Below are 12,627 nucleotides of genomic sequence, written 5' to 3'. Positions count from 1 at the left end.
TTCCCCACATGGGTCCTCCTTTGTTTGAGCATCAAGCTCCACGTCCCATCACTGAATTGGGGGTGGTCCCGTTTCTGGGCCCCTGCGGCCCCACCCTCGTGCGTGGCTAGAGGAGAGCCGGCCGAGAGACCTCCCAGCCTGGGACCCCGCCCCACCCGGCGTGAGCGGCTCTGTGTTGAGACATGGCCGGAGGCGGCTGGACTGGACCAGGGATGTCTCAGAGGAGGGGGCGCCTTGATCCCGAGCCCCGCAGTCGGCTGCAGAAGGATCCGTGCAGGGCGGCATTTTCCTTCCAGAGGGAGGGCCCCGTGGGAACCCCTAGGGCTCTGCCGTGGGCCAAGCCTTGCCCTGCCCGCTGCTCTTCCTACACAAGGGTGGCCCGGAGAAGGGCTGAGGACCGGGGCCGTGGGTGGGACCTCACTGGAGGAGGGACACGTGCTCTGGCCTGTTTCCCCAGATGGGCTGGATCCCGAGGGCCCGCGGGCTGGTGGGGTGGGCCAAGCCCAAGGGGAGGCGCCGGAGTGGGCTCGGGTGCTCCACTCGCGAGGTGGCCGCATCCCAGTGTTTCTGCCTCAGTGGGTCAGTGGGTTGGGGGTGGGGCCTGAGAATCCGCACTGCTAACAGCGCGGCGTCCCGAGTGGTGCTGCCGCTTCGGGTCCGGGGACCCCACGTCCGGGCCGCACGGTTCCCCGAGGAGTTGTGTCTGAGGGACTGGCTGGGTGTCGGGTGGGGCAGTGTGAGGGGTGCTGTGGGGAATGGGGCTCTCTTCTGGGGGTGACCTGATGCCCAGAGAGATCTCCAGAGCCCTGCGCCTGTTCACAAGTGGGGGTCCGGTATGGTACCCACGGCCTCCCATGGCATCCTGGCTCACTACGGCTCCCTCTCTGGCTCTCTGGGTCTTAGTTTCCTGCTTCCTGATCAAGGGGGCACCAATCAGCGGTTCCCATGCTGCGTCCTGCAGGCTTGGTGTCCTACGTGGCTGTCTAGGTCCCACATCGGGGGGGCCACCGCCCTCTGCACCCCAAGCACACCTGCCGTCATCTGGGCGGGACCTCCCTCTGCAGAGGCTTCAGGGGCTCGGGAGTGTTGTTGGGGACCCTTCCTGCCTGGGGCTCCGGGGTCTGGCACCCACGGCTGGCTGGGGGCTGACCAGTGGTTTGGAGCCAGCTATGGGCAGCAGCTTGGCTATGCCAGGTCAGACCCCGGCCATCTTGGCACCTGGGGAACGGTGCGGTGAAAGGTGCCATCCTAGGCTGTGGACGTGGGCCCAAGAGGGTCCCCACCCCCCGTCACCTCATACGTGAGACCCACAGGTTCAGGTTTTCAGAGAGATTCTTGGTCACTGGAGTCTCATCGGGGCGAAAGCCTGACGGAGGGCCTCCCGGCCAAGAGCACCTTCAAGGGGCCTCGGCGAGCCTTGTCGGAGGTGTGCCGTCTCTCCGTGCAGCTCCAGCCAGTTCTGGAACGGCCCACCTGGTCCTGGGCCGAGGCCCCTGGCTGAGCCCTGGGTCTCTGGCTGGCCAGACCGGGCTGGCTCTGGCTCCTCTGGAGTGTCCCGCCCGAGGCTGTGGGGCTCCAGACGAGGCGGGGACCCAGCTCCTGATGCCCGAGTAGGAGCCTGCCCTGGGAGGGGCACACAGAGAGTGCACGCTGGTGTAGAACCGTGCTGGTCCCCGATCTCGGGCCAGCGGTGGGGGCAGGCTGGGTCCACACGGCCGGAGCGCTTGCAGCGGAACGGAAGCCGGCGGTGTTCTTTAGCGACTTTTGAGGCGGGTGGACAGAGGGGACCGCACCGAGCTGAGGCCGTGGGCCCAGCTGGAGGGTTTGGGGCTGGCTGGCCTACTTGGGCGGGGGCCCCAGGCTAGCCGTCCCCGGTGTGTCATCGGGGCCTCTAGGAGGCGAGGACTAAGGATGATGACCCCCGGGCCCCGCCCTCGGCACCTCATACTGGCTCGTTCAGCCCGCAGCACGTCTCCATGGGGCCCCAGTGCCTGCCGGTCGTCCGTCCAGGAAGCAGGGTACAGAGATGTCTGGCGAAGGCCCGGGGTCGAGCGGCTGTGCGGGAGCATTCGGAGCCCGGCGGTCCGGAGAGCGTTTGGGCCGGGCTGCCGTGGACCACCGGCCGTGCCTGCGGGCCTGCGGCGTCTGGGGGCCCCCGGGACCGAGGGTGTCCCTTTAGGTCTGGGTCACGGGTCCACGGGTACCCGCCTGGTCCTGCTGGGGTGGACCCAAAGCTCTCAGCGCAGACGCGGGGGGCCGGGGTCGGAGAGGGCCCCGCCCGCCGCCCCGTGAGGCGCTTCGGCGGCCGGCGGGACAGCACACACGCCCGCTCGCTGTCGGTTAGCTTGTACCCGGCCGTGTGACCGTGCTCGTTCTGACTTGTCCATCTCTTCTGTGTGTACGTGTGTGTCCTGGCTGCCTCCACCTTTAGCGTTTCGTTCGGAAATGACACTAGGTACAGCTCTCTTTTCTCTTCCGCGCTGGCTTGGTCCGTCCCTCTTCCGCTTTTCAGTCCCCTTTCTCCTGCGACGTCTCCCCTGCGCTCTCTGCCAGTTCTCCGGTCACCCCGCTGTCCTCACGTCCCTTCCCCTGGGTCTTTGTCCTCGGTGACGTGTGTGTGACAGCGGCCCTGCCCCGTCCCACTGCTTCGCCCCGTGCCCCTGAGCGTGTCACGGGGAGCCCGTCCGCGCCTCGGCGTGGCCTCGCTCCTCCTGGCCGCCCTCCGCGCCCCTGGGCCGGGCCGGCTCCTCGTGGGGTGGGGGGGGGGGGCCCGGTGGGGCCAGGGCGTGAGCCGCTGCCCGCGGTCTGTGTCTTTGAGGATGCTTGGATGGAAACGGGGCAAGGCTGGGGGCTGAGCGGCCACACTGTGGACTGAGGCAAATTTACCACCTCAGATAGGATCCTCGAATGCCCACCCGGCCTCGGACAAGAGTTTAGGAGCTCTGCCGGGTGGTTGAAAACAGGAGCTATCCTGTAATAGGAAACCCTGCCCCGGAGCGGAGGCCGCTGAAGGGTGTGATGTCCCGCCTCCCAGGGGCGGCTTAGGCTGCCCTCAGAGGGGCCACGGGCCTCCGGCTCTGCTCACAATCTTTCTGGGTTCGAGATGGGGACAGGGAGCAGGGCCCACCACCTGCTCTGTGCTAAACCGAGAGGAGCCTGGCCGCGGGGGGCGGGGGCGAGGCCATCTGCCCCGGGCCACCCCGCTTCCACTCCAAGTGTCCTCCCCCAAGGGAGGAGATGGGCCACACAAGGTTTTGGCAAACCTGGGCAGGTCGGGACCTCCTTACTCAGACGGGGCAGGAAGGGGCGGCCCCCTTCTGCCCTCTCCGCGTCTCTCACCCCTGTCTGCCCCCACCTCCCCTCCTCTCCCTCCCTCTTTCCCTTTGTTGCTGTGTCCCAGCCCGCTTGCCTCCTGCCCTCCCTTCCCTGCCCCCTCTGCCCCCGCCTCAGCGTCTGCGCTGCGGCTGCCCTGTCCGTCCGTCCGTCCGTCCGCAGGGGAGTCCCCCACCCAGCCCGGTCCCCAGTAAGGAGGAACCTACTGTTCTCCTCGACCCGCCGCCCGGGCTTCCTGACCGGTGGCCCATAGGTCTCTCTGTCTGTGTCTGTCCGTCTGCATGTCCCCAGCCCACAAGCGCGGCCCGTGTGCTGCCACATTTGACCTTGTCTCTGCTTCCTTCCAGGACCTTTTACCAGTTTGAGGCCGCGTGGGACAGCTCCATGCACAACTCTCTGCTGCTGAACCGGGTCACCCCGTACCGAGAGAAAATCTACATGACCCTCTCGGCTTACATTGAGGTGAGAAATCTGTGCCACGGGTGCACCCCCAAATCGCTGCCCCCCAAGTCTGAGATGCTTGCCAAGGGGCAGTGGGGGCCCTGGGTAGCCCCGGACAGAGGACTTGTCAAGTTCTTATTCAATCCACGTACTCCTAATGGCGCCGTTCCCCCTCCCGGCACTACGTTCAGTGAGGCTTTGACCTCGGGGTTGCGGGAGGCCTGCGTCCATGTTCCGGGCAGCCTGAACCAAGAGCCTGACCAACCCCGTCCCCGGGGTCTTGCGCTGTGCCTTCCCTGCCAAGCACAGCGGGTGGCCCGGAGCACGGGCGTTGCCAGCTGGGTGCAACAGCGAGGACCCAGCAGCCCGGAGGGTGGCGGCTGGTGGCACGGTGGCACCCCACCTCCCCTCCCAGCCCGATTGCTCCGGCTGTGGGAAGGGAGCGTCCCGACTGCCTCTCGGGGTGGCGGTTTGCGGGGGAAGCACTGGCTGGGCCCTGCCGCCGTGAGTCCCGGCCCACAGCGGCCCTGCCGGCACCTGCTGTTGAGCTGCAGGAAAACAAGAGAAGCAGCGGTGTGAGAAACGGCGTGTCAGGGCCCCGGGAAGTCATCTAGAGTTAAAATGTGGGTGGGAAGCCAGGATCTGGTTTGATCTTCACAGGTGTTTTTGGGAGCGTGTTGCCCCATCCCGTGGCAAGGTGGCGGGGGCCTGACAGGGTGAGGCCTGTGTCTGGGACCTTCGGGGTCCCCGGCACCCACGCCAGCCCTCTGCGGCCCAGGGAGGCGGGGCCCTGGCTCTCTCCCGGCAGTCTCCTGGGGGGGGGGGGGGCAGGGAGCTCGCACCTGGGTGGGGGGCCAGGGCAGAGACCCACGAAGGTCTGGGGCTGTCGGTCAGTGGCTTGTGCGCCCCGGGAGGTTAGAAGGGGGCCTGGGGCCCGGGTGCCGCGGGGTGCTCCTGCGCCTGAGCCCCCCTGCCCCCCACTGCAGATGGAGAACTGCACCCAGCCAGCCGTCATCACCAAGGACTTCTGCATGGTCTTCTACTCTCGGGATGCCAAGCTGCCCGCCTCGCGCTCCATCCGCAACCTGTTTGGCAGCGGGAGCCTGCGGGCCTCGGAGAGGTGAGCCTGCCCTCGGGGGGTGGCCCAGGGGCCTGCTGTCCGGCACTCTGGCCCCAGTGAGGACAGACCGGACTCTGCACGGGGAGCGGCTGGTGTGTCTGGCAGAGGCTCGAGTGACACGCCGGCTTCAGGCGGGCCCAGACCAGAAGGCAGACTGGCCACTGTCCCAGCCAGTCCCCTGCATTCAGAGCCTCTCACCTGCCCCTGATGTTGGGGTCAGTGGAGGCCATGGGACACAGATGGCACATTGAGGGGCGTGAGAGAGCCCGAGTCTGCCCACAGGCATGCGGGAGAAGGCCTGGGGGGTTTGCCCTTCGGCCCTCCTGTGGGTGGTCCTGGGCCCGCTTCCCCGTAGGACCTCAGGGCCGTGCCATCAGGCCTGGGGGCTGCGACTGGAGAGAGGGCATTCTGGACAGGGCCTCTTGCCATTGGAGGCTGGCAGTGCCCGAGGGAGGAGAGTGTCAGGCCCAGGCCCAGCCCTCCCTTCTTGCTCTCTGACCTGTCCCTGCATTCCTGGGGCGGGGAGAGGTGGTGAACAAGAGTGTCACGGCAGTGAGGAGAGACCACCAGGCCACCTGTGCTCACCTTCGGTGAGGCTCCCCACGCTGTCTCATGGACCCCAGTGTGTGGGACACCTGGGCACAGCCAGGAGGACAGAGTCTGGGGCTCAGGACTTAGTGGCCTTGGGCTGGCTGTAACCCGGCCACGCAGGGTCACCTAGTGAGCACGGGATACCGCCTGCGAGCCTGGCTCCCCCCTGTGCAAAGGTTCGTGGCGCGCACTTGGCGAAATCGCGGTCCCTGGCAAGAGGGGGCCCGGAGGGGTCTGGGAAGGGGACCGCCCACACGTGGCTGCAGCTCAGGGCCCCCGCGGCCCCGCGCAGGGCCACCCGGCATGGGCTCGCAGCAGGACCGGTGCCAGCTTCGCATTTGATCGGCCCTGGCCATGCCCGGTGCCCACCCGCCTCCCCTCTCCCCGCAGCAACCGCGTGACAGGCGTGTACGAGCTCAGTCTGTGCCATGTGGCCGATGCCGGCAGCCCAGGTAGGCGCCTGGTGGGGGGTGGGGGGGCACTTGGTTAGGAGCCAGGGTTCCCCGGGGTCCCTCAGCTAAGCTGCCGTTTTGGGGGGCCCTCACTTTCGAGACTCACGTGCTCACCTTTGCACTTCGGGAGTTGTTCTGAGAGGCCGCGCGGGGGGCGGGCCCGGCGGCCGCCGTGCCGGATGACTTCCTGTGGCCGAGGCTTTCCCGGGGGGCCGGCCTCCCTCCGTGGACAAGTCCCCACGGGGGGCCCAAGGCCTGGCGCCAGGGCGCGGATGTGGCCAGACCGGCACCCCCTTTCCAGGGATGCAGCGGCGGCGGAGGCGCGTGCTCGATACGTCCGTGGCCTACGTCCGCGGCGAGGAGAACCTGGCGGGCTGGAGGCCCCGGAGCGACAGCCTCATCCTGGACCACCAGTGGGAGCTGGAGAAGCTGAGTCTCCTGCAGGAGGTGCGCTCGTGCTCGCCGGGCGCGGACTGCGGGCCGCAGGGCGCACGGGCGGCGTGGGGGGGCTCGGGTGTCCGTCAGTTCCACCCCCTGCCGACCGCAGAGCAGCCGCGCACCTGCGGGGGGAGGGCAGCACGCTGGCTGCTTCGAAGGGCGGCTGCGGGGCTGGGGCTCGAGGCCGAGTGCCGGCCGCGCCCCAGGGAAACAACGGCGGGCGCTGTGGGTCCGGTCGCCCCCGGGGCTGAGCTGCCCTCCGGCTCTCGCGCAGGTGGAGAAGACCAGGCACTACCTGCTGCTGCGGGAGAAGCTGGAGACCACGCAGCGGCCCGGCCCCGAGGCGCCGTCCCCCGCCTGCAGCGAGGACTCCGGCTCCCACGGCCCGTCCGGCCCCTCGTCCCCACTCTCGGCCGAGGGCCGGCCGTCCCCCCTGGAGGCTCCCAACGAGAGACAGCGGGAGCTGGCCGTCAAGGTGGCTCAGGCAGCGCTGCTGTGACCCCGGCCCCTCTGGGGGTGACTCAGCCCTGTCCCGTCAGAGCAGGGGCGGGGAGAACGAGGGGTCCCGGGAGTCCCCTCGCCTACCCCTCACCCACCCACACTGGAATCTGTCAGCCTTTTACAGCTTCCTCCCCCAAGCAGTGACCTGCTTCCCCGAATACCTACGCTGACGGGGAGCTTACCCCCTCTGCCCGGAGCTGGCTCTTTCTGCCGCTTGACGGGCCGCGGGGAAGGCCTCTTAGACTGTGGGCAGCGCTGCCCACCCCCCGTCTTTGCCCTTGGCCCTCAGCCTGCTCTGAGAGGCCTCCCCGGCTCAGCCGTCACCTCGGAGGGTGGAGGTACCTGGGCCCCCGGACAGTCACCCACGTCGGGGCCGTGCCTGGGGCGGAGCCGGGTCCGGGGGCCTCCTGACTCCGGGCATTTGCTCCTCTTACAGTGCTTACGCCTCCTCACGCACACGTTCAACCGAGAGTACACCCACAGCCACGTGTGCGTCAGCGCCAGTGAGAGCAAGGTGGGCAGAGAGGGGCCACCCCCCAGGTCATCACGGGGCCGTTGTCACCAAGAAGAACTCACAGTCGTATCCAGAGAAGGAAATAAGGGTTTTCTTAGAAACATACTGTCATAGCCAAGGGCCCCGTCTCCCTGTGCGTGGGGTCTGTGGAGCACAGGGGCCTCCCGGCCTGGCCCTCACCCAGCTGCCTCTGTCCTGGGCTGGTCAGGCCCCGTCCCTGTGGCCATCCTTCCTCTACCAGGGGACGGATCCTGGTCCCCAGAGCTAGTGTGGTCCCTGTGCTGCCCCACCCCCCTTGATTCGGGACCTGCCGTGTGCTGTCTCTGCTCAGTCTCTGGCCCATCGCCGGTCGTCACCTTTGACGTGTGTAGGGGCGTGAAGGGGCTAGGGGCAGGTCGAGGGGGGCTGGGAAGAGGGTCTGGCCTGCAGTTGGAATGGGGGGTGCCCCAAATGGAGGTAAAAGGTGAGCAGAGGCATAGGAATTAGCCACTGCAGGGGTGTCCCCACTCTGCAAGCCCCACGCCAAAGGCCCACTGTCCTCCACAGCTCTCCGAGATGTCTGTCACCCTGCTTCGGGACCCATCCATGTCCCCTCTGGGGGCAGCCACGCTCACACCCTCCTCCACCTGCCCCTCTCTGGTGGAGGGGCGGTACGGAGCAGCTGATCTGAGGTGAGTGAGCTCCAGGCTCCGGGAGCAGCTTCCAGTGCCGAGAACCGACTGATGACCTCGGCCGTGACTCAGGCGCACAGTGCAGGGAACGTGGCGCGCGCGGGGCCGGGCACGAGGGACGGCCACAGGCATCTAGGGCAGGGCCAGCTGGAAGGGATCTGCCCCGCGCCCTGCCCTGGCTGGCGCGGCCCCCGCCCATCTCCGGTTGTGTTACTTTTCCGAGGCCAGTTTCTGCTGAAGGGTAGATTTAAAATGCACTGGGGACGAAAACCGGGAACGGGTCAAACCGGCACAAAAGCCAAACCCTTTTCGGGGGCAAGTGCTGGTATAATAGTCAGTAGGAAAACCGGCAATGAAGTAGCTTGGAGACCCACGGGCCTGCCGTCGTGCTGATGGCTGGTGTCTGCTCAGCTTTACCAGCACCTCTTACGCCCGGTCCCTTAGACTTTAAATCCCTCAAGGCATCCACGTTTTCTTCTTAAAATAAAAAGGCATCCAGCCCTCTGGGCCTCATCTGAGACGGGCCTGTGCTCAGCCGGGGAGCTGAAGAGACAGGGGTCCGCTTTCACAGGGGCGGGGAGCAGAAAGTGCCAGGAGAAGGGCGGTGGGTCTTGCGGCCACGCCGGCCCTCCCCGAGCTCCAGCTGTGGCTGTGGCGGGGCAGACCCTGGGAGGTGCCCATGGGGCCGGCTGGGTGTGGGAGGAAGCCCGGTCCCACGTGGCTCCCCGGCCCAGCGGGGACTCTCCCTGCAGGGGTGCAGAGGCTTCGCTTTGCTTCCCCAGGACCCCGCAGCCCTGCTCCCGGCCGGCCAGCCCAGAACCTGAGCCTGTGCCCGAGGCAGATTCGAAGAAGCTTCCATCCCCTGCTCGGGCCGTGGAGGCGGACAAAGAGCCCCCGCGCCTGCTGGTTCCTGACATCCAGGAGATCCGGGTCAGGTGTGTGGGGGGTGCCCTGCCCCAAACCGGGGCTCTTCTAAAACCACCCGGCCAGCTCTGTCCCTGACCCAGGCCCGGGGACAGCGCCACACTAGGGAGGCAGGCAGGCAGGCCACCCCTGACCTGGGGCAGGAGCAGAGAAGGAGCAGACAGCAAAAGGGCAGGAGGGGGCCGGGGACCTCGCGGGCACCTCTGCGGAAAGATGGTTTAATGCATCTGCGAGTTATCAGTTTGGCCTCTGTGCCAGATGCCTGCCTGGCCCTTGTGGCCCAAGAAGGCCACCCTCCGCGGGTTGTGGTCACGGAACCCCATGTGACAGCGAAGGCGGCTGCGGCCTTTTTTTTTAAAGTTTCTCCTTTTCACAGCTGGAGAAACTGAGGCCCAGAAATAGGTTGGTGGTTCTGGTCTCTGACCTCCCAAGCCGGGGTTCTACCGGGTACCCCATAGCCCCTGAGCCCCGGCCGGTACCGCCACGGGCCTGGTGGAGGGTGGTGGGCCCCACCGCGAGACCCCCACTGACCGCCAGGAGCACATGAGCCAGCAGGCGTCCCTCCTGCAGCCCCATCGTCTCCAAGAAGGGCTACCTGCACTTCCTGGAGCCGCACACGGCCGGCTGGGCCAAGCGCTTCGTGGTGGTACGGCGGCCGTATGCCTACATGTACAACAGTGACAAGGACTCTGTGGAGAGGTTCGTGCTCAACCTGTCCACCGCCCAGGTGGAGTACAGCGAGGACCAGCAGGCCATGCTCAAGGTACAGCCTTGGAAATGGGATGGGCGGGTCCCGGGTTGGCCAAGGCCCGGCGAACGCCCGGCAGGGCTGCGGGACGTGGGAGCCGGGCCCCGTCCCCCGTAGGCCCGTTTCCTACTCGCTGCCAGACCGAGGTCCCCACGTCCTGTCTCTCACAGGGTCCCCCTTCGGCCCTCCCACGGGGCACCTAGTCCTGGTGACGGCCAGCCATGGCTGTGGTCCACAGATGGGGCGAGCACTGACCCATTCCCCAGGGACACCCTGGGTCGGGGGCTCTGAGCCCCACGGGGCCGGCCATGTCGGGGGCCTGGGAACACGGCCTTCCTGTCCCCTGGCTTTGCCCTGCCCCTCTCCGAGCCAGCAGTGACCCTGGCTTTGCCAGACCCCTACAGCACCCGCTGGCCGATTTCTGATGCCCTGTGGTGGGGGGTGGGCACGAACTCGGCGTGCCGCCCACACCTGCCCCACCCAGGGCTCAGGCTCAGCAGGAGAGGCCGGCACGGCAGCGGAGCCAGAATCGCGGGGGAAGGAACCTCGGCCCGGGAGGGGTAGACGCATCCCAGGGGACCACGCAGAGCAGGCCACAAGGGAGACCTGGGGCAGGAAAAGACACAGGGTGTCCCCACCGCAGAGCCTTCCGCGAGGGGGCCGCCCCCGTGTGGGTCAGACCGGGCCGTGTGCGCTGCGGCTGTCTCCTGCGGGTTCTTCTTTCCTGCCCCCTCGCCCCTGGGATGTCCCGGTGGCGCCCCTCCCCTGCCCCCACCCATGCCCCACGGTGACCACCGCGTGCCAGCCTGGCGGAGGCCTCGCGCCGTCTCACGGCAGCCCTGCCTTTGCAGACACCCAACACGTTTGCCGTGTGCACGGAGCACCGCGGCATCCTGCTGCAGGCCAACAGCGACAAGGACATGCACGACTGGCTGTACGCATTCAACCCCCTCCTGGCCGGGACCATACGGTACGCGGCTCCCCCTGCAGGTGGTGGGAGGGCACCGCCCCCGGGCGCGTTCTTGAGGACGTTAATGCCTAATTTGTGTCGTTGCTGCTGATAAAGCGAGTGAGCCCCTGAGATGTTCAAAACGTACTCGCTCCTGGGGGCAGGCCCTCACGCGGTTGCAAACACAACTCACGGTCAGGCCTGGGCACAGCGAGCCCTGGCGATGGGACCCCCGCCCCTCCTGCACCGCTGACTTGCAGAAGGCAGGTGGGCGACCCCTGAGCCCGGGTCTCTGCGTGAGCAGGGAAGGAGGGGGGGCGTCCGCCGCCGAGAGGCCAGCATCCCGACCCCCGCTTGTCTCCACCTCCCGCAGGTCCAAGCTGTCCAGACGGCGGTCTGCCCAGATGAGGGTCTGAGCCGGAGCCCCCCGCGCCCCCACGACAGCCAGCAGGCCAGCCCCGCCCCCAGTCCTCGTCACCATCCGTCATGTCACACGTGCCCAGCCTGCCCCCACCAGCCAGCCAGCCAGCCAGCCGGTCCCCTGTTGGGGACGCTGCGCGGGGCCCCACAGAGCGCCACCTCTGGCCCGGGCGCCTGCACCGCAAGACCTATCCTGCCCCGAGCAGAGGCCACGTTCTGTCTTCTTTCGGAGCGGGCCCCGGGTGGGAGCGGCTGGGAGGTGCCAGAGAGGCCGGAGGGCACAAGTCAGGGGCGTCGCTGCCGTTCTGATATTTTTTTAAGCATAGACAGACTTATAATTAATATACGTTAGTTTAGTGACACCGAAACAGGCCACTCAGAAATTAACTATAAGACTGTGTTCTATTTATAAGTATTTATTTCTAATGCCTTCACATAGACCCGTAGGATTCGGATGGACCCCGTCCCCTGCTTGTTCCCTCTCTCATCCCCAAGCCTCGTAGGGAAGACCACGGTGAAGAGGCGTCTGCACAGGCCGGGGCACCACCTGGTTGGCACCACGGGGGCGCGTCCACCCAGGACCGAGCTCAGGCTCATGGGGGAGGCCTTCCACCCGGGGTGCGTGTGTGTGTGTGTGTGTGTGTGAGCATCAGGGGACCCGGCGCCCGAGGTCCAGGCCGCGAGGGGGTGGCGTGCACCCTCCCAGCCGGAGGTAGAATCTGCGTCTCACCCGGACAGCAGCCTCTGAGACGCGACCCCGCGGGCAGTGCCGGCAGCTTCTCCCCAGGAGCGTGCGGGCATGAGGGGGACCAGGCAGATGGGCCCCTGGGCTGTGGGGCTCTCCCGGCAGGGACAGCAGGGGTGGTGTGTCCAGGCCGGCAGGGTGCAGGTGGCGGGGGCGGGGGGGGGGGGTCCGGGCGGTGGGGGGCTGGGGGTGCAGCTTCTCAAGCTCCAGATGGTTCCCGGGAAGAAGGTGTGTGGCTTCCCCTCTTTGCCCCGAGAGAGGAGTGTCTGTGAGTCCCAGTGAGAAGATTCCACGGGGTCAGGGGAGGGCAGCCAGCAATGGGGCCCCCGTCACCAAGGAGGCTCCCCTCTCCTGCACCTGAGGGCGCTGCCCTTGTGTTGCTGCAGTGTCCGAGTCGTGCCCCCAGGGACTGCACGGCCCAGGCCCGGCCGCCGGGGCAAGAGCCTGCCCCGGGCTGGGAGTCTGGCCAGGCACCACACCCGGGCCACAAACACATCAGAGAAACCCCGGGGTCTGGGGGGTCTTCGGTGACCTGTTCCCTTGCCCGCAGCCGCACGTGGCCTCTTTCTAACTCCGGTCAAAACAGCAACCGATCCATAAACCCCTGTCCCGCCACGAGCAGGTTCCGCTCGGAACCTGGGCGTCCATGCCGTTCTCTGGTGCCTTCCACTGCCTTCGCCAGACCCTGCAGGGCACCCCAGTGACCCCCCACTTTCCCACTTGGTTCAGATCACCTTGTCGCACCCCGGCCAGTGGTCTGGGGCCCCCTCAGCCTGGCTG

At 67.3% G+C, this 12,627-nt stretch overlaps 1 protein-coding gene across 6 annotated transcripts in view; it reads left to right on the top strand.

Annotated features, from left to right (window-relative positions):
- Positions 1-11,986, top strand: part of KIF1A (kinesin family member 1A) — a 95,764-nt gene extending 83,778 nt beyond the window's left edge. For all 6 annotated transcript variants that reach the window (XM_042950809.1, XM_042950808.1, XM_042950813.1 and 3 more), the window contains 11 exons: positions 3,681-3,795; positions 4,761-4,894; positions 5,876-5,937; positions 6,239-6,384; positions 6,650-6,850; positions 7,313-7,390; positions 7,937-8,061; positions 8,844-8,996; positions 9,556-9,748; positions 10,585-10,703; positions 11,056-11,986. In XM_042950809.1, coding sequence (XP_042806743.1) covers positions 3,681-3,795; positions 4,761-4,894; positions 5,876-5,937; positions 6,239-6,384; positions 6,650-6,850; positions 7,313-7,390; positions 7,937-8,061; positions 8,844-8,996; positions 9,556-9,748; positions 10,585-10,703; positions 11,056-11,098 — 1,369 coding nt within the window. In that variant the 3' untranslated portion in view covers positions 11,099-11,986. The remainder of the gene's footprint in view (positions 1-3,680; positions 3,796-4,760; positions 4,895-5,875; positions 5,938-6,238; positions 6,385-6,649; positions 6,851-7,312; positions 7,391-7,936; positions 8,062-8,843; positions 8,997-9,555; positions 9,749-10,584; positions 10,704-11,055) is intronic.
- The last annotated feature ends 641 nt before the right edge of the window (positions 11,987-12,627 follow it).

This window comes from Panthera leo, chromosome C1 (assembly GCF_018350215.1).
Source record: "Panthera leo isolate Ple1 chromosome C1, P.leo_Ple1_pat1.1, whole genome shotgun sequence".
Taxonomy (NCBI): Eukaryota; Metazoa; Chordata; class Mammalia; order Carnivora; family Felidae; genus Panthera; species Panthera leo.
The sequence above is the reverse complement of the archived record's forward strand: the minus strand, read 5'-3'. Positions and strand labels throughout refer to the sequence as shown.